This window comes from Pantherophis guttatus, chromosome 12, assembly GCF_059756535.1.
Source record: "Pantherophis guttatus breed Tessera chromosome 12, ASM5975653v1, whole genome shotgun sequence".
Classification (NCBI taxonomy): domain Eukaryota; kingdom Metazoa; phylum Chordata; class Lepidosauria; order Squamata; family Colubridae; genus Pantherophis; species Pantherophis guttatus.
Genome location: NC_142074.1, coordinates 11,030,878 through 11,056,463, shown reverse-complemented (window position 1 = coordinate 11,056,463; position 25,586 = coordinate 11,030,878). Strand labels below are relative to the sequence as shown.

At 42.3% G+C, this 25,586-nt stretch overlaps 1 protein-coding gene across 1 annotated transcript in view; it reads right to left on the bottom strand.

Annotated features, from left to right (window-relative positions):
- Positions 1-25,586, bottom strand: part of SH3BGRL (SH3 domain binding glutamate rich protein like) — a 38,200-nt gene that overhangs the window by 3,653 nt on the left and 8,961 nt on the right. The window contains exons 2-3 of the mRNA XM_034434987.3: positions 4,491-4,676; positions 2,195-2,275 (exon numbers count right to left, since the gene is read on the bottom strand). Coding sequence (XP_034290878.1) covers positions 2,195-2,275; positions 4,491-4,676 — 267 coding nt within the window. The remainder of the gene's footprint in view (positions 1-2,194; positions 2,276-4,490; positions 4,677-25,586) is intronic.

Below are 25,586 nucleotides of genomic sequence, written 5' to 3'. Positions count from 1 at the left end.
CAATTTGGTCACCTGTACAGGTAGTCCTTGACTTACGGCCGTAATTGAACCCAAAATTTCGGGTTGTTAAGTGAGATGTTTGCTAAGTGAATTTTGACTCATTTCACCACCTTTCTTGCCACAGTTTTTAAGTGAATCATTGCAGACGTGTCTTTGATGAATTAGAATAGAATAGAATAGAATAGAATAGAATAGAATAGAATAGAATAGAATAGAATAGAATAGAATAGAACAGAACAGAACAGAACAGAACAGAACAGAACAGAATGAAGCACAAGGGATTTGTCACCGATCGACAGACTGTTTGCAATTGTAATGGATGATGGATGTTTTATGTTTTGTTTGTTTAAAAATAAAAAAAAATTCAAGAAAAAAAAGAATAGAATAGAATAGAATAGAATAGAATAGAATAGAATAGAATAGAATAGAATAAAATAGAATAGAATAGAATAGAATAGAATTCTTTATTGGCCAAGTGTGATTGGACACACAAGGAATTTGTCTTTGGTGCATAAGCTCTCGGTGTACATAAAAGAAAAGATACATTTGTCAAGAATCATAAGGTACAACACTTAATAACCTGGTTAAGTGAATCTGGCTTCCCCATTGACTTTGCTTGTCGGAAGGTCACAAAAGGACATGAGCTTGGGACATACCTTGTTTTCCCGAAAATAAGACATCCCCTAATAATAAGCCCAATTGGGCTTTTGAGTGCATGCGCTAAAATAAGCCTCCCCCCAAAAAATAAGCCCTTCCCAAACATATTTAAACACAGAGCTGGAAATCAGGTAAGACGGCAAGAGGAGCCTCCCAAAATAATAAGACCTCCTCAAAAATAAGGCCAAGCGCTTACTTCGGGGTTCAAAAAAATATAAGACAGGGTCTTATTTTCGGGGAAACACGGTAGCTTGGGACATGAGCTTGAGACATAGCAACCGTCATCAATATGAACCAGTTGCCAAGCCTCTGAATTTTGATCACGTGACCATGGGGATGCTGCAAAGGTTGTAACTGTGAACAACGGTCATAAGTCACTTTTTCCAGTGCTGTTGTAACTTTGAACTGTCACTAAATAAACTGTTGTAAGTCGAGGACTACCTGCATTAGTTTCAATAGCTGTTGGAAGAGGATAAGACCAAATAAATGGTGTGGCCTTTGATAAACCAAACATTCCAAATAAATTCTTCCTGTTTGCAATGCAATCCACATTCTTATTTTGGTCATAGATAAGACAAGGAAGAAAAATGACATCTGTTTCAGTAATACCACTGACGCAGGGGTGAAATACTCCCGGTTCGGACCGGATCGCCCGATCCAGTAGCGATGGAGGCAGGTGGTTCGGAGAACCAGTAGCAAAAATCCCCTCCTTCCATGCCCAGCTGAGCCGTACAATCATCAGAAGCTTTTTTTTTTTACTTTTAAAAGCATTTTTTCTACAACCTCTTCAGCCGAAAAAATGCTTTTAAAAGTAAAAAAAAAAAAAGCCTCTGATGATCGCGCAGCTCAGCTGGCATCATCAAAGGCTTTTAAAAGAAAAAAAGCCTCTGCTGATCAGGCAACTCAGCTGGGATTGTCAGAGCCTTTTGAAAGCATTTTTTTCGCCGAAGAGGTTGTAGAAAAATGGTTCTAAAAGTAAAAAAAAAAAATATATTGGCCATGCCCACCCAGTCACATTAACCCCCCCCCCACCAAGCACGCCCACAGAAACGGTAGTAACAAATTTTAGATTTCACCACTGCACTGACACTTTTAAGAGGGAAAACAAGATAATCAAAAGCTAAGATGGTTAACATAATATTATATATTGGAACACTGAACTATTTCTATTGAAAATTCTTAGTACTCATCCTAAGACCAGACTAAAGGGACAGTCTCCGAACAAGGATGTAAAAAACAGATGAAGATAAAATAAACAAAGAAGCTTATCAGCCTTAAAATATAAAAGGTGAATTCTCAGGTACGATTACCCATGCTTAGCATACCCAAGTATCTTTTTGCAAACTTTAACTGCTGCCAGAGGAAAATCTAGCACTGTTTCATGTAATAAATAGTTCCTTATTAGAGAAGAGAAAATCCAGGAAAAATAATGGATTTCTTCCTCATGGTGAGAGGAAATAAATTTAAAATGCCACACTTGCATTTTAGACTTTCAAAGCACAGGAAACAGTGTTCAAGCAACGGTGGCAATACCTACCTTTGAACCAGGTGGGGCAGTCAAGCCTAAAAAAGCATAGACGGCATTATTCTCTCTAGCTTCAAAGAAAGCGTCATAATCCTTTGGGATGGGAGAGGGAAGAAAAGAAAAATCAATATATAGCCTTTAGGAACCAGTTTGTAGTATTTGATCTTTGGGGAAAAGGAATTCATGAAGACCCATCATTCCTATTTATAAATATTAATATATTTCCCATTTTTTTCATGGTACTCAAGGAAGCAGAGGAACCGATCCAACACCTATTAAGCTCTGAGCAGAAGCTGGATAGATGATTATTTTCAAAAGACATCCTAGAATTTCATCTTTTCTTTAAATGTAATCTATTCCGTTCATTACAGTTGACTTCACAAGCCCATCCTTTATTCTTAGGATAGTCCCTTGGTAAGAAACAAGGTAGTTGTGATAGGGAATTCATCCCTGGAGAATTGAACTTGGCTGGCTCAGTTACGTATTGCTGGCTTTAAAAATCAACATCTACTCCAGCTGGTTTGGCAAGGAATCTGATTTTTGTATTATACCTGGAACAATAAATAGGCTGAATAACTTAGTCTCTGAGAAATATTTCTGAGTTGGGAAATACAGCCAAATTCAAATATTCCCTAGAGGGCAGAATCTTTATATTACCAAATATTCATCTTTTAAACTAGTTTTAATTCTTGTATCATAAAAGAGGGCTATGAATAGGATAGAAATCTTTAGAAAAAGAAAGCAGCACCTTTTTGAGGAATGTCTATGGAGATTCTCAGTCATTCAGGTCATGGTTGTCCCAAAGGTGTTTTTTCAACAGGCAACTTTCTGGGTTTTTTTCTTTGAAGACGTTTCACTTCTCATCCAAGAAGCTTCTTCAACTCTTCAGAAGCTGAAGTCCAGTTCTCTCTTGAAAAAGCACCTTTGGGACACCTTTTTGCAGAGGTGAAAATGAGAATGTCTGTAAAGGTAAAGGTTCCCCTCGCACTTATGTGCTAGTCGTTCCCGACTCTAGGAGGCGGTGCTCATCTCCGTTTCAAAGCCGAAGAGCCAGCGCTGTCCGAAGATGTCTCCGTGGTCATGTGGCCGGCATGACTAAACGCCAAAGGCATTTAGGGAACACTGTTCCCTTCCCACCAAAGGTGGTCCCTATTTTTATACTTGCATTTTTTATGTGCTTTCGAACTGCTAGGTTGGCAGAAGCTAGGACAAGTAACGGGAGCTCACCCCGTTACACAGCACTAGGGATTCGAACCGCTGAACTGCCGACCTTTCGATTGACAAGCTCAGCATCTTAGCCACTGGGCCACCGCATCCCTTTTGAGAATGTCTGTAGGCCCCATTAATCCAGAAATAACCAACATCTAGAAATGACTTTGGTTCCGAACAAAGCATTTGTGACTCTATTTCTACTATTAAAAATATTCTGAAAATTCTAGAATTGAGGTCTGCACATCTTCAAATTGCCAAAGTTGAGAAATCCTGGCTTAGCTTATAGCCCAGGGATTTGTAAGGGTAGCCTGGAAGAAAAAGTCTGTTTAATCTTTTTCAGTTCAAATGAAGTAGACCTGGCATTTCTCCTCTGTTGTGGCCTTCCTCCTCACTCCATCCCAAAAGTTACTTGCAAACGATGTGCCCTCCCACGAGGCAGGGAGTTGTTGTGGCCCGCCGGCAGCCAGCAGAGCTGGCAGCAGAGTCGGATAGTAAGGAGGTTGGGGAGGAACCTGGGCCAGTCCTGGGGGCTGGGGAAAGCTTGGACGAGGGCTCTGCATCGGAGGCAGAAAGGAAGCTAGACAGCAGTGAGGAAGAGGAACAGCTGGAGCCTGTTCCCAGTGTGCTCCTGCGCAGAGGTGCCAGAAGTCAAGAACAACGCAGAAAGCAGGATCGACTCAAGAGTAAAGCCACACCTTGGAGGTGATTGGCCCTTCCCATAGGAAACAAAAGAGGAGCGAACGGAGAATGGACTTTTGCAGGAAACAATTCGTTCGTTCCGTGACTCTCAGAGACTCTGTGCTAAGTTTAGCCTTGTACTGCATTTGGGAACTAGTTACGTGGCAGCTTGCCAAGCGAGATAAGGTCTATGTTGATAAATATTCCTTTGAAAAACTGTTTGGACAGACCTTGCTGACTGTGAATGAAAGGAATTCACAGTCGTGTAAATAAAAGAGGTTTTTGCCAGGACCAAGACTCTGCTTCGTGCTTTTTAAGGGAGCCTAGGTCAGAACAGGAGTCTAGACTTGTGGCTTATAGAATAACGCTTCCTGGAAGATTTTCAACACAAATGAAGAAAATGGAGGCCGTTGCTCACCCCAAGGTACCGGCTGCCATTAAAGATTCGCGGAGGCAATGGATTCCCGGCGGCTGGCCGACACTCTTCTGGGACGTTCTCCCTCATCCATTTGCGATTCTCTTCATTGGCCGCAATGTCTTTCTCTTCAAACTCAATCTTATTGACTTCCAAGAAGCCAACCACATCTTGCTGCTGCTTTTTAATCTAGGACAAAGATACATGAATTAATGCCTTTTTAGTTCCTTCTCTGTGTGAAAGTGGAGAAGGACAATCCATCTCGCAGATGCTACGGTGCACACAATGTCCTTCAACATGTATGGAGGCGGACCTCATGCTGGTGAGAGGAAATTAGCATTAGCATTTAGACTTACATACCGCTTCACAGTGCTTTATAGCCCTCTTTATAAACCTCTTTATAGCGGTTTACAGAGTCAGTATATTGCCCCCAAACAATCTGGGTCCTCATTTTACTGACTTCAGAAGGTGGGAAGGTTGAATCAACCTTGAGCCGGTGATTGAACTGCTGGCAGTGGGCAGAGTTAGCCTGCAATACTGCATTCTAACCACTGGGAGGGAAGAAAGGCAGGCAGGCAGGCAGGCAGGCAGGCAGGCAGGCAGGAAGGAAAGAAGGAAGGAAGGAAGGAAGGAAGGAAGGAAGGAAGGAAGGAAGGAAGGAAGGAAGGGCAATAGCCATAGCATTTAGACTTATATACTGCTTCACAGTGCTTTATAGCCCTCTCTAAGCACTTTATAGCCCTCTCTAAGAGTCAGCCTCTTGCCCCCAAACAATCTGGGTCCTCATTTTACCCACCTCGGAAGGTTGGAAGGCTGAGTCAACCTTGATCCTGGTGAGATTCGAACTGCCAAATTGCAGGCAGCCGGCAGTCAGCAAAAGTAAACTGCAGTGCTGCACTCTAACCACTGTGCCACCACAGCTTGTCGACATGCTGTCAATGTGGCCCAATACTGGGCGCATGTCATTTAGTTTTAATCCTATTTATCCTATATACTTTTAACACATGTTATATTTCTATGACCTATTCTATACCTATTTTACTTGCTCAGTGTTGAATGTTGTATGTCTATAAATTGAAGGTGCTTCTGACAGGAATAAAAAAAGAAGTTCCTTCTGGCTCCCTCTAATGTCCAACCTTCAAAATCTCATCCTTTTTTTTTTTTTAAAGAGAATTCAGAACAAAAACATTGTCCCATGGGAAGGATTCTTATATTAATTCCAAAATCTTATTTAAAATCCATCTGGATCCTTTACCTGTTTGTAACTTTCCAAGATCAAACTAATAACCCTTTTGCTGTTTATTTCAAAAGGACAAAAAATCCTTAAATTCCTTAAACCTGTATTTAAAACTTATTTTGCTAAGAATTAAAAGGCACTCAACCTATAGAGAGAGAGCAACAGAGGAAATCTGGACATACCTACCCTGCTTCCCCGAAAATAAGACATCCCCTGATAATAAGAGCCTTGGTAGTACAGTGGTTTAAAGCACCCTGTTATTAACACAGCTGCCTGCAATTACTGCAGGTTCAAATCTAACCAGGCTCAAGGTTGACTCAGCCTTCCATCCTTTCTAAGGTAGGTTAAATGAGGACCCAGTTTGTGGGGGCAATAAGCTGACTTCGTATAAATATACAAAAGTATGGAGGCTATTGCTTAACGCATTGTAAGCCGCCCTGAGTCTCCGGAGAAGGGCGGCATATAAATCAAATTTAAAAAAAAAATAAAAATAACCCCAATCGGGCTTTAGAGTGCATGCGCTAAAATAAGCCCCCCCCCCCGAAAATAAGCCCTCCCTGAAAATATTTAAATGCAGAGCTGGAAATCAGGTAAGACTGCAAGAGGAGCCCCATTTTGCTCCATGAGCCCCCCCCAAAATAATAAGACCTCACCGAAAATAAGGCCAAGCACTTATTTCAGGGTTCAAAAAAATATAAGATAGGATCTTATTTTCGGGGAAACACGGTATGTCCTACCTTTCCTCCACAATCACAAGGCAGTATACACAGCCATTGTGTTTCCATTTTTCCCACAACAACAAGTTGTGAGCTTTTAATCTCAGAGTGAACCAGAAAGTGAAATTCTCCAGTCCTGGTTCAACACCTTGCCCATTCTATCACATGGTTTATTTCATAATGAAGGAAACACACATATTTGCTTGGGTTTTCTATTACTTTTAGAGTTTATGCAACCTTGTCCATACAATGTCTAAGCCTGCATGCATTGGTTCATCTGAATGGAACTATTTATTACAGTTACCTTAATGCGTAATTATAAAATTTCTGGACAGGAAGACTTAATTATTTTTTTTTCCATGAACAATTTTCTTCTTGGAGTGAAAATGTTCAATTATAGTCTCCAACCTTTCCTTCCATTGCTTCAGAGACATGAATGATTATAAGGAATCTGGTTGTTAACAAGGAAGCTGTGGACTTCGAGCCACACACCTGATCCCTCCTGGTCAGCCTTATGCCCTGGAAGCCAAAATAAAGAGTGGCTGGCTAGAAGCTCATGAGAAAATCAGAATTGAAGAGGTGACATGACTTCTAATTCAAGCCAGATGCAGGACTTTTCTCCAGCAGCTTTTCCATATATGGGCAAGCAAATACACTCTAGTCCTCCAACCAAACAGATGTGAGAGCAGCAGACAGGCAAACTAACTCCAAATATGGTTGCTGAGCTGCCTGGTATGTAGGAAGACAAACTGAAAGAGGAAATGAGGGGAAGAAATGCAAGCCAATTCTTTGGCTTTGCAATGGACAGATGCAATGGGCTGATCTTGGATCCATGGGTATTTGAGGAATATTAGGGTCAAAGAGAAAGACGTGTAGAAGGATGAGAATGCGGACCGACATCACTTCAACCCCTAGGAACACGCACAGTCTTATGGTTTAAAAGTAGAGTACTTCAGTGCGTACCTGTGTCTTATCACTTTGAGTCATTGTTGACTCTTTGCAATTGCCTGGACTAGTCCCTGCAGTTTTCTTAGCAAGATTTCACAAGTGGCTTGCCATTGGCTCTTTCCTAGGGTTGAAAGACAGGAACTGCCCCAAGGTCATCGGCTTTAGGCTTTGTGCCTAAGGCAGGACTAAAACTCACAGTCTCCCCCTTTTAACCTGATGCCTTAACCACTAAGCCCAACAAGCTAATAAAAGTAGAGTAGAGTAGAGTAGAGTGGAGAGGAGAGGAGAGGAGAGGAGAGTACAGTTGAGCCGAGCCGAGCCGAGCCGAGCCGAGCCAAATAGAATAGAATAGAATAGAATAGAATAGAATAGAATAGAATAGAATAGAATAGAATAGAATAGAATAGAATAGAAAAATAGAGAATAGAATAGAACAGAACAGAATGATTGGACACACAAGGAATTTGTCTTTGGTGCATAAGCTCTCAGTGTACATAAACGATATAAGTGATAAATCATGATCATAGTCATCATAATACATTCATCATGAATCGCAAGGTGAATTGACAGGTTATTCTACTGCGATAGTGAGCTTCTTAGATGCACCCGACTGGCCAGTGTATGGTGCAATTGCTGAATTAGCCATTAGCCAATCAACCAATGCTAATATGAAAATATCTGGAGCATCAGATTTTGGCTTAATATTATTATTTTGACACCATCAATACAATTGCAAAAGCCGAAACTGGGCAGATTTTTCTTTTAAACAAAATAACCTTTGCAATCATGTTGGTTATAGTCAGGCTCACACAACTGCAAGACAATAGGTAACAAAACAAATCATTTCTTCCTGGGAATTTTAGATGCAATAGATTCACAAATTCCTTCTTTATATCACCATAGAGGACCAAAAGTAGAAGGTCATGAAGAGAGAACATAGAAATATATGGAAGGAAAGGACCTTGGACGTCTTCTAGTCTAAACCCCCATCAGCTCAAACAGGAGACCCCATGCCATGCTTGACAAATGGTTGTCCAATCTCTTCTTGAAAACCTCCATTGAAGGAGCACCCTCAGCTTCCGGAGGTAAACCATTCCACTAATTTACTGTTCTCACTTCAGGAAATTTCTCAGTTCTAGGTTGAATCTATCTGTAATTATTTTCCATCCATTACTTCTTGTCTTACCCACAGATGCTTTGGAGAATAGGTCAGACCCAGGGTGCTATTCAGCAGGTTCTGACAGGTTCTGCAGAACCGGTAGCGGAAATTTTGAGTAATTCGGAGAACGGGCAAATGCCACCTCTGGCTGGTCCCAGAGTGGGATGGGAATGGAGATTCTGCAGTATCCTTCCCCTGGAGTGGGGTGGGAATGGAGATTTTGCAGTATCCTTCCCCTGCCACACCCACAAAGCCACGCCCACAAAGCCACACCCCGCCCTCCAAGCCATGCCCACAGTAGTAAAAAAATTTGAATTCCACCACTGCTCAGACCATTCTTTTTTTATGACAGCTTCTCAAATACTGGACGACTGCTATCATATCACCACTAATCCTTCTCTTTGATAGACCAGACATACATAGCTCCCTCAATCATTCATCATGTGATTCAGCCTGTAGCCCCCTAATTATTGTTGCTCTTCTCTGCACTCGTTCCAGAATCTCACAATCTTTTTTTTTATTGTGTTGACCAGAATTGGATGCAGTATTCCAAGTGCATAATATTCCACACCTTAAAAAGATGTGGAGACTCTAGAAAGAGTGCAGAAAAGAGCAACCAAGATGATTAGGGGACTGGAGGTTAAAACATATGGTGAATGGTTGCAGGAACTGGGCATGGCTAGTCTAGTAAAGAGAAGGACCAGGGGAGACATGATAGCAGTGTGTTCCAATATTTGAGGGGCTGCCACAGAGAGGAGGGGATCAAGCTATTTTTCAAAGCACCCAAAGGCCAGACAAGGAATAATGGATGGAAACTGATCAAGGAGAGATTCAACCTGGAAATACGGAGGAATTTTCTGACAGTGAGAACAATCAACCAATGGAACAGAAGTTGCCTTCGATCATTGTGGGAGCTTCATCATTGGAAGGTTTCAAGATGAGACTGGACTGCCATTTGTCAGAAATGGTGTAGGGTCTCCTGCTTGGGGGGTTGGACTAGATGACCTACAAGGTCCCTTCCAACTCTGTTAATCTGTAATCTGTAAGTGTGATCTCACCAGTGCAGCATAGAATGGTACTGTGGATCTATGGATCTCAGGAAGACCTCACTTCCTGAGATCTTCAATCTATCCCTCTCTTGATGCAGTCTAGGACTGCACTGGCCTTTTTTGGCAGCTGCAGCTGGCTCATACTTAAATGGGGGGTCTACTAGCATACTTAGATCACAATTCACATACATCACCTAGAATCACAGTTAAGTAACCTATATGCAAAACCTGGATTTTGGAAAGAAAAGTATTCTCAGATCTTAAAACATCAACAACAAAAACTTTCAAATGGGCTTCATTTATTTTGATAGCATTCTCCAATATATGTCTATGGAGATTCTCAGTCATCCAGGTCATAGTTGCTCCAAAGGTGCTTTTTTCAAGAGGCACCTGGACTTTCTGGTTTTTGTTTGAAGATGTCTCGCTTCTTCATCCAAGAAGCTTCTTCAGCTCTGACTGGATGGTGGGGAATGGATTTATATTCCTTGCAAACAACTCCAGTATATTCCCCTGAAATGCAGTGGACTTTATTGCCCTCATTAGGTAAAGGTAAAGGTTCCCCTCGCACATATGTGCTAGTCGTTCCCGACTCTAGGGGGCGGTGCTCATCTCCGTTTCAAAGCCGAAGAGCCAGCGCTGTCCGAAGATGTCTCCGTGGTCATGTGGCCAGCATGACTCAATGCCAAAGATGCACGGAACGCTGTTACCTTCCCACCAAAGGTCGTCCCTATTTTTCTACTTGCATTTTTTTACGTGCTTTCGAACTGCTAGGTTGGCAGAAGCTGGGACAAGTAACGGGAGCTCACCCCATTATGTGGCACTAGGGATTCGAACCGCTGAATTGCCGACCTTTTGATCGATAAGCTCAGTGTCTGAGCCACTGAGCCACTGCATCCCTTTTATCGCCCTCATTAGCATAGAGACATAGCAGGTTAACAGAGGAACTCAGAAGGAATATTTCAAAAGGATTTTTAAAACAATCTTTCAGAAAGTCCAGAAATTTGACCACTGTCTAGAGCAGAGGTGGGGAGCTATGGGCCATTTATGACTTGTGGACTTCCAACTCCCAGAATTCCTGAGCGAAAAAAAAAATTGGGAGTTAAGTCCACAAGTCACGAAAGGATCATAGTTCCCCACCCCTGCCTGGTCTAAAGGAAAAAGTGCTCCTTCGGTTGGGAATTCTTTATGACTATTACTGAAATAATGCAGCCTTTTCTCTAATGGACCAGAGAGGCAACGTTCCAGAGCCACAGGCATTTCAACTCCCTATCTGCTTCCTGCAGATTTACTCTCCCCATTTGCGCTTGGCAAAATTCCTTTAAGTCACAAATTGTCTTGAAAAGTTTAGAGCGGAAAACAACTCAATGCAGGAGTGAGATTGAGCCAGTCTGGAAGGAAAAGCAATAGGCAAGCAAGAGAAACTTGGAATAGCGATGCACAATATAAATCAGCTCTGGGCTGATTCAGAGGGGACATGTCAGCCCCCTCAAGAACCAAGAAAGACCTGTGGAGTTAATTCTGAGAGGCTTCTTTTATTGTTACTTACCTAGAGACAGAAATCTTACCTACACTAAAACAACTACAGGTAGTCCTCAACTTACAACCATTCGTTTAGCGACTGTTCAAAGTTTCAATGGCACTGAAAAAAGTAAATTATGACCGGTTTTCACACTTATGACCATTGCAGTGTTGGAAGAAATATCCATCTGGTTCAGTTCCAAGCCGGGAGAAAGACACTGGAAAGATGGAGGCTGATTGGAAAGAGAGTTTAATGATGAAGCAGAAGCACACGGGTGGTTCTGGTGCAGCTGACCACATGGAGTTGAGAATGGGGGTTATTTATACCTTCTCTTTGGCTTTGCACTTGAGCTTCCTGTTCCTGTGCAAGAACATGTATTCTATTGGCTGTTGTCAGACTTCCATGGGGCCATGTACATATCCTAGGAGCTTGTCTGAGCTATGCTTGGTTGAAGTTTGGGCTGATGCAATGAAGGAGCTTGTTGGGCAATTCCTATTGTGGCTGAGGGCTAATCCTACCTTTGTTGGATCTTGGGTGAGGGTATTTGCTTATGAATAGAGGTAGCTAGCTCTTTATCTCTTAAGTGCTAACATGTGCTGAGGGCTATTAAGGAAGGTGGGGGGCTGCTTTCCAAGAACATGTTTCTCCATTTCTCATCCAGGGAAATATAATATTCTGCCTTTTTAATATTTCTCAAAATATTTCATTCCTCTAGGAGGGGGGAGGGGTAGCTTCCCACAGCAGTATTCCCATAGTCACTTGATCAAAATTCAGATGCTTGGCAACTGATTCTTATTCATTTATTTGTTTGTTTGTTTGTTTGTTTGATTTATATGCCGCCCTTCTCCGGAGACTCAGGGCGGCTTACAATGTGTTAAGCAATAACCTTCATACTTTTGTATATACCTGCTTAGTAGGGCTTTCGGCCCCCCCTAAGGGGTGTTCTTTTTTATACAAAGTCAGCTTATTGCCCCCACAATCCGGGTCCTCATTTTACCTACCTCGAAAGGATGGAAGGCTGAGTCAACCTTGAGCCTGGTGAGATTTGAACTTGCAGTAATTGCAGGCAGCTGGTGTTACTTAACAGTGCTTTGGTCTGCTGAGCCACCAAGGCTCTTGTTTACAACAGTCATGTGAATACCTTTTGTGACCTGACAAATAAAGTCAATGGGGAAGCCAGATTGACTTAACAACTGTGCTAAATAGCTCAGTAGAAAAGAAACTAGAAGCAGAAAATGCCCAAAAACTTGTTTTGGTCTGCTAGCAGCCTGAGCACCTGGCAGCGGAGTCAGACAGTGATGAGGCTGAGGAAGAACATGGGCCAGTCCTGGAGGCTGGGGAAGGCCCGGATGAGGACTCTGCGTCAGAGGCAGAGATGGGGCCAGGGCCATCGGGGAGTGATGTGCGGACTCCGGAGCCTCCAGAGGCTGACAGCAGAGAGGCAGAGGAACAGGAGGAGCCTGTTCCTAGTGCACGCATGAGAAGAGCTGCCAGAAGCTCTTCTCATGCGTGCAAAGAGGACGACTCAGGAGTAAGGCCAAGAGATGGTTGGCCCCTCCCATAAGGCTTAAAAGAGCAGCCACGGCTCTTGGGCTCTTTGTCAGAAAACAACGTTGACAGATTTGTTTCTTGTCTTGCTGCATTTATTTCTTGTCAGCGTTTTCTGCTTCTGAACTTTTGCCAAGAAAAGCCTTTGGCAGGTTGCCTAATTAGACCAAGATTGGTGATAAGGCTGAAGAATTGTGTTATGAAGAATTTGTTTTGAATTAGTTTGGACTACGCTGAGAATGAGTTAATTCTCAGCTGTTCTAATAAAGTCTGTTTGTTTTCGAACTGATTGCGTCTGATAATACCTACTTGGGCCTGGGTCACAACAAAACTTTCTTGTATACATTTGCAACCAGGGTTATGACAGTCTTATTCCCGGCAGACCGAGAAGAGGTGAGGTTGAGCAAAGATGCTGCAATTTGCTCCAGCTAAAATGCTGGCTTTCTCCAAACGGGATTGACACACTTGAATGTATGCTAACGCTTGTTTTTTTTAAGACAGGTGATGTCCTCCTGTTTTTAAAAATTTAGGAATTACACCTAATTCCTGACAGGCTCATTCAAACCTCTTTGGCTGCGGCCTCCAGCATCCATCCATTCAAATGGCTTGGACTTCTGCTGATAGAGCTCAGAACAGGCCTTCCTTTCAAATGGGGGGGGGGGGGAAGAGGTGACAACAGGGAACAATGGACTGCTGCCAGGAGAAATTAATTTATCTGCAGGGAACTGAGCCAGCCTGCGTGTTTTGCCTTTGTTTGACATTTAAAAGAACACTAGGAATGTGCTTACTGCTCCAGATTGAAAGTGCACCCAGCAAGAGCGCAGCTGGGAACTTGGTGGGTTTCGTAGGAGAAGACAAGAGAAGTAGTTAGGATGACATAAAGCCAACTGGTAGGCTGCAAAAAAAGCCAGGAAGCTTTTTTTTTTTCTCCTCCCCCCCCAAAAAAATATTTATTTATTTATTTTATTTTGTCAAGCATGTAAAAGATAACAGATATAAATATAAACACAATGATGAATACATGAAATGGAGACGAATAAATGGGGACATTAGGACAGGGACGGTAGGCACGCTGGTGCGCTTATGCACGCCCCCTTACAGACCTCTTACGAATGGGGTGAGGTCAACAGTAGACAGCCTAAGGTTAAAGTTTTGGGGGTTTGGGGGAAGAAATCACAGTCAGGTAGTGCATTCCAGGCATTGACCACTCTGTTGCTGAAGTCTTATTTCCTGCAATCGAGTTTGGAGCGGTTTACCATTAGTTTGTATCTATTGTGTGCTCGTGTATTGTTGCAGTTGAAGCTGAAGTAGTCATTGACAGGTAGGACATTGTAGTAGATAATTTTGTGTACCATGCTTAGGTCAGACCAAAGGTGGAGTAGTTCTAAATTGTCTAAACCCAAAATTTCAAGCCTGGTGGCATAAGGGATTCTGTTGCGAGCAGAGGAGTGGAGAACTCTTCTTGTGAAATATCTCTGGACTCGCTCAATTGTATTAATGTCCGATATGCAGTGCGGGTTCCAAACAGATGAGCTGTATTCAAGAACTGGTCCAGCAAAGGTTTTGTATGCCCTAGTTTGCAATACAATATTACCGGAGAAGAAGCTTCGCAAGATTAGGTTAACAACTCTTGGCCACCAACTGTTATACCTGATGGTCATTAAATCATAAGGAACTCTTTGGAATTAAAAGAATCTGCCTTAACCTAGCCAAGGCTAGGATATTTGGGCATGAAATTTTTTGAAAGTTCTTGACTTCCTGGTGTTGGGTACACATTGCTCACACTTTGCGGTAAGCAAAGAGCACAAAAATCTAAGGAATCTATATTTCCGTAAACGGTGTACAAAGGTTTACAGGCCAGGAATGCAGGTAGGGTTCAAATCAACGGCATTGAGACAAAAGCTGACTTGAATTAACATTTAAATCCATTCATATTAAGACTGATGGTTATCTAAGATGCCACATGATTTAGTGCATTTAATTTTAGGTTTCTTGGAAACGCCAAAGTAATATATTCAACAGCCTGTTGACTTTAAAAGTCCTGATCCTCCCTAAAAAAAATAAAAAAAGAACTTTAATAAACTTTTTTTTTGTCTATCAGGCTCACAGGTCACAAAAAATTCCATTGTGAGAAACTGGAGACAAAGTCTTGATAAATCACAAGCTAATTTTGGTCCTCCTACAGAAAATAGTATTTTGGGGTAGCGTGAGGTTTTTTGTTATGGTTTTTTGTTTTGCTTTTTAATTTAGCAACCACTGAATTTGGTAGATTCAAAACAGATTTAAAACAAAATAATAAAACAGAACAATCAGACTGTTAAATGTTACCATTATAGAGTTAAGATCATTATAGAGTTAAGATCAGTTTTCGTCGGATAAGCTAACATGGAGTTACATTGCTGGACCATATAGAGAATTTAGCATTGCATATCTGAATGGCAGTGTAGAGAACTTCCTTCTTTTAATTGTAAGACAAGAAATAGCAACTACTGCTTGCCTTATCCAAACCAGCTCAATTAATGATAGCATCTAATTAATTTTTGTTATGGGGCTACATGGGGCTACCCTTGAAAAGTGTTCGGAGACTACAGTTGGTCCAGAATGCAGCCGCGCGAGTTATAGTGGGTGCACCTAGATACACCCACATTACACCAATTCTCCGCGAGCTGCACTGGCTCCCTATCGGTCTCCGGGCGCAATTCAAGGTGTTGGTTATTACCTTTAAAGCCCTACATGGCTCAGGACCAGGCTATCTTCGAGACCGCCTTCTATCACATAGCTCCCAGCGACTGGTAAGATCCCACAGAGTCGGTCTCCTTCGGGTCCCGTCAGCTAAACAATGTCTGCTGGCGGGCCCACAGGGGAGGGCCTTCTCTGTGGCTGCCCCGGCTCTCTGGAACCAATTACCTGCTGAAGTCCGGACCGCCCCCACCCTATTGGCCTTCCGGAAAGCGGTGAGGACCTGGCTCTTCCGGCAGGCCAGGGGCCGTTGATCTCATTTTAGTGATCTTGCGAGAGCCGGCCACAAATTGCAGTGTATGTGTTTTAATGTTTTAATGTTTTAATGTCTTCTTTTAACTTTTGTATGGGATATTGTTGCATTGTTTTATTCTCTGTTGTAAGCCGCCCAGAGTCCCTTGGGAGTTGGGCGGCATAGAAATGCAAATAAATAAAAAATAAATAAATAAATAAATAAATAAATAAATAAATAAATAAATAAATAAATAATCGAATTGTTAACTAGGGCATACAAAACCTTTGCCAGATCAATTCTCAAATGCAGCTCATCTACCTGGAATCCACACTGTATATCGGATATTAATACAATTGAGCGAGTCCAGAGGTATTTCATGAGAAGAGTCGTCCACTCCTCTGCTCACAATAAAATCCCTTATGCCACCAGGCTTGAAATTTTGGGCTTGCACAACCTACAGCTACACCGCCTACGGTCTGACCTAAGCGTAGTATACAAAATTGTCTGCTACAACGTCCTACCTGTCAATGACTACCTCAGCTTCAACCACAATAATACATGGGCAAACAATAGATACAAACTCAAGGTCAACCGCTCCAAACTCGATTGCAGAAAATACGCCTTCAGCAATAGAGTGGTCAATGCCTGGAATGCACTACCTGACTCTGTGGTTACATCCTCAAATTCTCACAGCTTCAACTTTAAACTGTCTATGGTTGACCTTACCCCATTCCTAACAGGTCCCTAAAGGGGGCGTGCATAAGCGCACCAGCGTGCCTACCGTCCCTGTCCTACTGTCCCCATTTATTCGTACTCATTTCCTGTGTTCATATCCATGTTAATACTTATACCTGTTTTCTTGTATTATTATTTTATTTATTATTTTATTAAATTTCTATACCGCCCTTCTCCCGAAGGACTCAGGGCGGTGAACAGCCAGAAGATAAAACACAGAAATACGAAATTTAAAATAAATTAAAACAATTAAATAATTTAGGCTGAATTTTAAAATACCCCATAATTAAACAGATTAAAATTTATGTTTAAAATTTAAATTTAAAAGAGGAGATGATTTAGGCCAGGCCAGCTTGATGAAATAAAAACGTTTTAAGCGTGCGACGGAAGGTGCGAAGATCCGGGATCCTCCGTATCTCCGGGGGGAGCTCGTTCCAGATCGTAGGTGCCCCCACAGAGAAGGCTCTCCCCCTGGGGGCCACCAGTCGACATTGTTTAGCCGACAGCACCCGGAGGAGCCCCTCTCTATGGGAGCGTACTGGCCGGTGGGAGGCTATTGGTGGTAGCAGGCGGTCCCATAGATAACCAAGTCCTAAGCCATGTATATGTTTGACAAACTAAATAAAATAAATAAAAAAATAAAAAAAAATCTACTGCCATCCAAACCATAAAAAGGATTAATCGGGTCCATTGTGTGTGGGGGAAAAACACCAAGGAGATATTTGTGTGTCACTCTACTCAAAGTATTCCAGACAGCTCAGTTTCAAAAATCTGGTGCCAAATAATATATGCCAAATAATAGAATTACAACGCCAAGAGTTGGCAACAGAAAGCCAGTACCAAGGACTGGTACCAAGTCGAGCAAACTTTAATCGTCTTCTGAAAGGTTAAGAGAGAGAGCTAAGCTAAATTTGGCCACAAATTGATCCAAGTCAACCACTAAGGACATCCGCATCAATCCAAGTATTGGTGTCTGGCCTACAATAAGGCCATAATAGTCTTGTGTCATTGCTTGATCGGATTTTAGATCTGGATTTTCATCTCCACTTCTCCAACTTCTTCAAAATCAAGAAGAATGGAAAGAAAAAAAAAAAACATTTGCAGGATCCAATCTGGGTCAGTCACCCGGACCAGAGATTTAGTCTTCTGAGCTTTCAGACTGGTGCTGGAGCCCATTGTTGTGGCTCCGTTGCCTGAGCCTGGGCTATCGACAGATCCAGACTTTGAGAGTGAGGGGGAGGAGTTGGCAAGGCATCCCTCTCCAGGACCCTCCTCTCTGGCAATGCCTCCGGAGGACACCGAAGGCCAAGAGATAGGCTCAGAGCCAAGCACGTCCCCGCAGCCACAGGTGGACAGCGATGAAGAAGATAAGTGCTGGCTGGACCCGCGACAGAGGCACAGGGAGAAGTGTGCACAGCAAAAGGGAAGGCGTGCCAGAGATTATCTGAGTCACTGGACCACACCCCACAGGGTATAAATGTGGGTGTGGTGGCCGGTTCAGTTTGTGACGAGCAAAAACTGGAAATACTCCATGATCTCTGCGTTACTGGACTTTGCCTGCTTTATCGGACTGCATTTGGACTAATCCTTGTATTATTGACACTCTGCCTGTTTTATCGGAATGCTGCAGTCTAATCTTTGTTTTGTGTGAGTAAAGTCTGAATTGGCAGCTAGCCACTGGGTTGCTGCCAGCTTTATCATCAAAGAGTTTTGTCGTGTGGCTTATTAACTCCGGGCCGTCTGTGGGGGTGTGTGCGTGGTACGGGGACAGAACACCCATCCTCAGGGAACTTTATTGTTGTGAGCCGCCCTGAGTCCTATGGAGATAGGGCGGCATATAAATCAAATCAAATAAATAAATAAATAAACTTCTGCCTACCAGAATGTGTGGACATTCTGGTCCTAGTGACCAACCCAGATTAGATCCCGCAATGTTATCCTGGGACACACTTACGTATATCTGCATTCATTCGTGAGAAATATATTTACTGGATCTTACCAAGTTGGCTCAATTCAGAAATTACAATAAACTTGTTCAACGCGTTTGACTGTTGATTGACCCAATCACAGATTTCACACATTGCACTAAACCATAATAGGGTTTGCTAATTTTGGAATTAGTGTTGGGGGCAAACAAACTATATTATTATAGCTTGATCAGCAATCATGGCAAAAGACCCTGATTTACTGTTGTGAGAATATAATTAATATAGTTAATATTTGCATTAAGCTTTGACTCCAGCTGTTTACTCTACTTTCAAAGATCGTTTCAGTGCGGGAATGCAACTTGTGAAACTATCCAAATAAGTAAGGAGGCAATATGATGTCATCATATGCTTAATAATGATTTATCAGATAACCCTGGACTGTTTCCCACAACACACTAAGGCAAAACTAAGCCAGTCACATGATAATTATTATGCCAAGGTGGAAGGAATCCAGCTTTCGTTGGAAAATTCTTCTGGGTAATTTCCAACTGAGTTTGCCCTCAGCACATTCCCACTCAATTCTGATATCCAGTTCTGAGCAAGCAGACTGCTAGCAAAAGGATAGCTTGGCGTTTTTTGATTAAACTTTGACAACTATTTAATAAAAATAAAAATTATTTATTAATCAGCAAATATCAAAAATCTATCCTGTCATGTCCTGTTTTTAATTGGCAAAAACAGGAGGTGCTGACAAAGGAAGAGGGAGAGAAATACATGAACAAAAGATAAAAAAAAGTCAAAGAATTTAACAATCATCCATCCATCCATCTACCCATCCATCCATCTAGTGGTGAAATCCAATTTTTTTTACTACCGGTCCTGTGGGCGTGGTATGGCTTGGTGGGCATGGCAGGAGAAGGATACTGCAAAATCTCCATTCTCTCCCCACTCTTGGGGGAAGGATATTGCAAAATCTCCATTCCCACCCCACTCTGGGGCCAGCCAGAGGTGGTATTTGCCAGTTCTTCAAACTACTCAAAATTTCCACTACCGGTTCTCCAGAACCTGTCAGAACCTGCTAGATTTCACCCCTGCATCCATCCATCCACTCTCTACCTATCTATGACCAATTAAAAGGCCCAGAACTTTTCAGAGGACCTAGAAATAATATTATGGATAATGTGTACAGAGAGTACTAAATGGAAGAGTTCTGGGTTATTCCAGCTTTAACTTTTTAAGGTACATAGTGGTAGCAGAATAGATACTTAAAGACAGACACAAATTATCCTTCCTCTATTCTGCACCACAAAGGCAACAATTTGGAGGACAGAGATGATGATGATGATGATGATGATGATGATGATGATGATGATGTCCTTTATTTATTCTCACAATCAATTTGTAAGGGAGGTAGTGTTGGAAGAAATATCCATCTGGTTCAGTTTCAAGCCGGGAGAAAGGCACTGGAAACATGGAGGCTGATTGGAAAGATGATTTTATGATGAAGCAGAAGCACATGGGTGGTTCTGGTGCAGCTGACCACATGGAGTTGCGAATGGGGGGTATTTATACCTTCTCTTGAGTTTTGCACTTGAGCTTCCTGTTCCTGTGCAAGAACGTGTATTCTATTGGCTGTTGTCAGACTCCCACGGAACCATGAACAAATCCTAGGAGTTTGGGTGAGCTATGTTTGGTTGAAGTTTGAACTGCTGGGGGTGGTGCAACTGAGATGATGCAATGAAGGGGTATTGGGCAAATCCTATTGTGGCTGAGGGCTAATCCTACCTCTGTTGGATCTTGGGTGAGGGTATTTGCTTATGAGCTAGCTATCTCTTTATCTCTTAAGTGCTGACATCTGCTGAGGGCTATTAAGGAAGGTGTGTGTGTGTGGGGGGGTGCTTTCCAAGAGCATGTTTCTCCATTTCTCATCCAGGGAAATTATAATGTTCTGCCTTTTTAATATTTTTCAAAACATTTCCTTCTTCTTCTAGGAGATGGGTGGGTGCTAACTTTCTACAGTAGAATTAACAGAAATTGACCTATGTGAAGAAGAGGAGCTTTGAACATGGTACAAATCCAATATCTTCAAAGCTTAGTGTAGTTTTTATTATTAATTAAAATTAACAAAATAATTTTATTTTATGTACACTGAGAGCATATGCACCAAGACAAATTCCTTGTGTGTCCAATCACACTTGGCCAATAAAAATTCTATTCTATTCTATTCTATTCTATTCTATTCTATTCTATTCTATTCTATTCTATTCTATCCTATCCTATCCTATCCTATCCTATCTCTATTCTTCTCTCTTTTCTTCTCCTCTACTCTACTCTATCCCTATTCTATTCTATTCTATTCTATTCTATTCTATTCTATTCTATTCTATTCTATTCTATTCTATTCTAATCAACCAGACCAAAATCTGACTAAGCAGGTCTCAATCAGTTTTGTTTTTCTCAAGTCTGTGTAGTTTGGGTTCTAAGCAGGGGTGAAATCCAGCAGGTTCTGACAGGTTCTGGAGAACCGGTAGTGGAAATTGTAAGCAGTTTGGAGAACCGGCAAATACCACCACTGGCTGGCCCCAGAATGGGGTAGGAATGTAGATTTTGCAATATCCTTTCCCTGCCATGCCCACCAAGCCACACCACACCCACCAAGCCATGCCCACAGAACTGGTAGTAAAAAAAATTTGGATTTCACCACTGGTTCTAAGTCATGGTTAATGGAAACCACAGTTTGGCATGATCCCTCAATTAAGTAAAGGCCGTTTTTAATGGCCATAAGAAGCTCATCTATCTGTTTCTCAAGGATTTCCAGCAATCTTGCTAACTGGGTGCTGCTACGTGTTGCAGACTAACTCTGCCTACAGCCAGGAGTTCGATCCTGACCAGCCCTAGGTTGACTCAGCCTTTCATCCTTCTGAGATTGCTAAAACGAGGACTCAGATTGTTGGGGGCAGTACGCTGACTCTGTAAACTGTTTAGAGAGAGCAGAAAAGCCCCATAAAAGCGGTATATAAGTCTAAGTGCTGTTGCTATTGCTATCCCAAGCAGATGCCGACTTCCCTTAAGAGCTTGGGACACTGAAGGAACACTGGAAAATCACTGGCTTAAAGCTGCAAGCATTCACTCTTCTGCTCAGCACTGTAGGAGGCCTGATAATACAAAAGCTATTTTGGGAAATGGATAATTATCACTAAGTGCTCATGACTTCTTTTAAGGTTGCATTAAGCAAAAAAAAAACCCCAAACAAACGAACCCAAAAATCATATATAAGGCAATAGCATCTACAGAAGCAGCAGGGATATTGAGTTAAGGACACAATATGGAAACAAGACTATGCCTTGGGTCATAGGGGGAAATGCATACATCCAGTTTCTAAGGGGGAGAAACCAAAACCTGCAGAGATGGAAATCGGGGGGGGGGGTCTCTTCTAAAATTGGACACAGAATTTATTCAAATGCCGAATCCAGATCCAGAAAAGGCAGTCAGGATATTTCTGCTTTGTTCCTGTTGATCCTGTTCAGTACTAATTTGGCAAATGAAGCAGCCTGAAGGAACTCTTGTCAAATCTGTCCATCCATCAGCTCAGCCATTCCAACAACAGGGGAAGCTTCCTTTAGAAGGCAGGAAATAAAAAAAAAAGCACAACGCACGGAAAGATAAAACATCTCTTTGACTTCTCAAGTAATCCTTATGTGAGCAAGAGGCAATTGTTTATCAACAAGAATCAATACGCTCCAGGCATTTCCACTAGTGCACTCTGGGTGCTCTGCTTTTTTTTAAAAATTTTTTTTAATTCAGAGACTGTTTCATTTAATGACTGAGTTTCCAGTCTCAAGTGTGGTCATTAAACAAGGGCTATGTTGTGGCCTATCGGCCACCGGACCCTCCAGTAGCCGAATCAGATGAGGAGGAGAAATGGGAGTCAAGGTCAGCATCGAGGCAACCTGAGAGCTCCGATGGGGAAGAGGGAATGGAGCTGGCAGAGAGAGAAACAGAGGCGGAGCCTGGGACATCCATCAGCCCGCAGATGGAGAGTCAACAGTACCCAGGTCTGGAGGTGGCTGATGAAGAAGAGGAGGAACAGCTGGGCCCAGTGCCTGACGTGCAGATGTGCACAAGGCAGAGGAGAGGAGAGCAATGGAAATCTATGGGCCGGTCCTTGGGACAGAATAGCCATCGCTGCTAGCCTTTATATAAGTTTAGTTTAGTTTATTTGATTTGTATACCGCCCTACTCCCGAAGGACTCAGGGCGGTGAACAGCCAAACAATAAAATACATAGATACAAAAAATAGATACAAAATATAAGGCTTTATAGAGTGGTATTAGCACCACCCTTGATCTTGATTGTATTTTACGGATCTTGATCATATTTTACTTTTACTGACTCAAGGACAGGAAACAAAAGAAATGGAGAAAAGATTAGTGCGCCATACCAGCCACGAGATTTGAAATATCGCTCTGCTTCTGACAACTTGACACAATGGTATAAACTAACAGCAGCTGGATTTGCTCGGATGGGCCTCCCATTTGACAGAGTTTCAAGCTGCAAACACCAGGAAGGCTGACAGGCTAACAGTGGTGGACGGAGAAGCCAACCCGTATTTAATTCAAGATTAGGCTGTGAATTTTACAGCTCGTAAGACAGGATGAATCTGAAGCAGCTGAAATTTGAAAAACCGGAAGGAAACCTAGAAACGTGAAAAAATTGGGGAGCATTCTAAAGATGTCTGAAAGGTGTCCAAAATGGCGGTTTTATTGCACCTTAATCAGACACCAAACGAAGGAAAAAATCCTTTAGCAGCATTGCAACCGGTTGGTACAGGACATATATTTGAAGAAAGCATTGTCAACAGTGGTGGAATTCAGCTGGTTCTCTCTGGATCGCGGCAACTGCGGGAGATTCCGCCAGGGGTGAAATCCAGCAGGTTCTGGAGAACCGGTAGCAGGAATTTTGAGCAGTTCGGAGAACCAGCAAATTCCACCTCTGGCTTGCCCCAGAGCGGGCTGGGAATGGAGATTTTGCAATATCCTTCCCCCAGGAGTGGGGAGGGAATGAGGATTTGGTAGTATCCTTCCCCTGGAGTGGGGTAGGAATGGAGATTTTGCAGTATCCTTCCCGTGGAGTGGGGTAGGAATGGAGATTTTGCAGTATCCTTCCCCTGGAGTGGCGTGGGAATGGAGATTTTGCAATTTCCTTCCCCCAGGAGTGTGAAGGGAATGGGGATTTTGTAATATCCTTCCCCTGGAATGGGGTAGGAATGGAGATTTTGCAGTATCCTTCCCCTGGAGTGAGGTGGAAATGGGAGATTTTGCAATATCCTTCCCCCAGGAGTGGAGAGGGAATGGGGATATTGTAGTATCCTTTCCCTGGAGTAGGGTAGGAATGGAGTTTTTGCAATATCCTTCCCCCATGAGTGGAGAGGGAATGGGAATTTTGTAGTATCCTTCCCCTGGAGTGGCGTGGGAATGGAGATTTTACAATATCCTTCCCCTGCCACGCCCACCAGGCCACACCCACAGAACCGGTAGTAAAAAAATTTGAAACCCACCACTGGCCCAGACATAATGCACGGCTATTGCGCATGCGTGCGTGTGCTCATTTTTGCAAAAAAGTAGGGAAGGTAAGGGAATCCCACCTGTGATTGTGAACTTTCTTCAAGTTTACTCACACGATAGGTGTAGGTAACATATTTCCCGGTAAACAAAGCACATTGGTTGCGTCTCCCACCCTTTTGAGTAGGGCTGACAATTTAAAACGATACTCCAAATGTTCTCAAATCTGTTGATCTACGTCTGTGCATATGTATGTTTGTATGAGTGACTGTAGCGCCCCCCCCCAAAAAAAACCCACAATACTATCATGGGATTCTACCGCTCGTTTAAAAATCTCTACATGGGTTTTTTTGTATCTTTTTCTTTTTTAATCTCCATAATCCTGTGATGTAGATTGCTACCGCTGCGGATTCTGGAAATAATAAATCAGAGCAAAGAGAAAATGTTTTTTTCTTTCTTTCCAAAGTCGTCCAGAAAAAGTCACAGCTGGGTGAGAATCTAAATCTAGGATTATATCCCAAATGCATTCAGTGTATGCAGAAACTCCAGCACTCCATGTACATATATGAAAGAATTTATAGATTTCTAGGGCATTTTTTTTGGGGGGGAGAGGGATTATTGGAGGATTAAAGCTGCCTAGAATTACTGAAAGAGAGTGGATGGCCATAGAAATTGTCTCAATAAATAAATAACGGTATAATAGCTACCTTAAACACTACAGAGGTTTAAGGATCCTGCAAAGAGCCATTACAATCCACAAACCAGAACAAATCTCTAGGTTTTGGAAATGGGTTTTAAGGAGCAAAAGTGTGTTTTAAGGCCCTGCAAGATTTAGCAAGTTCATTCTGCTCCTTAACTCCTACTCACCCACACTCTCACAGAGAGAGAAGGAGGTTAAAATGTTGAGACGACCCATTTTGGCAAAGTTGCAGCAAAATTAGAGTAAACAAGTATACTTCCCAATCCAAAGCAGATTGTCCATTTATGATCTTAGTAAAAAAAAAAAAATTAGGATGCTCTCTTAGGGTTACTCTTTTGCATTCCAGATTTACTCTCCTGGAACTGCTAATCAAATGTGTATTATTTTGGAAGGTGGATGCCATGTTTAATTCTCTGGAATAAATTTAATTTTGCCATTTACACGCCAGTCTTCAGCTGGAAACAATCTTGAGCAGTTTACAGGGTTTACAGGTCCCTCCAGTCAGTCAAATCTTACTGCAACTCCCCAAATTTGTAATGTGGGATTTTTTTTAAAAAAAAGGCCCTTTCCTGGCTGGGAAATTCTGGCTATTGAAGTCCACACTTCTTCAAATTGCCAAGACTGAGAAACACTGTTCTAGAGGATGAACAGACTAATTTTTGCTTCCAGCTTTTAAGTACACTTTAAATTAGTGCACAGAGTGAGCTATTTGACCTTCCCGTCCTACCCTCCACATAGCTCATTTACCCCAACTTTTTCCCCTAACTGAGCAACTGATAGATTAAGAAAATTGATTTTTTTTTAATTATTTACTTGCTTAAAATATGCTCAGTGGGGGGGGGTCCTTGGGGCTCTCTGAGCTTCATTGTTTTCTTGCAGACATTTCATTACCCAACTAGGTAACATCATCAGTTTTCAACATCATCAGGAACATCATCAGTGCAGCATGCTACTAATGAGACGTAGCCTTGTAGAGTTTCCTTCCATTATTCCTTGTCTGGCCTTCGGAAAATAGCTTGATCCCC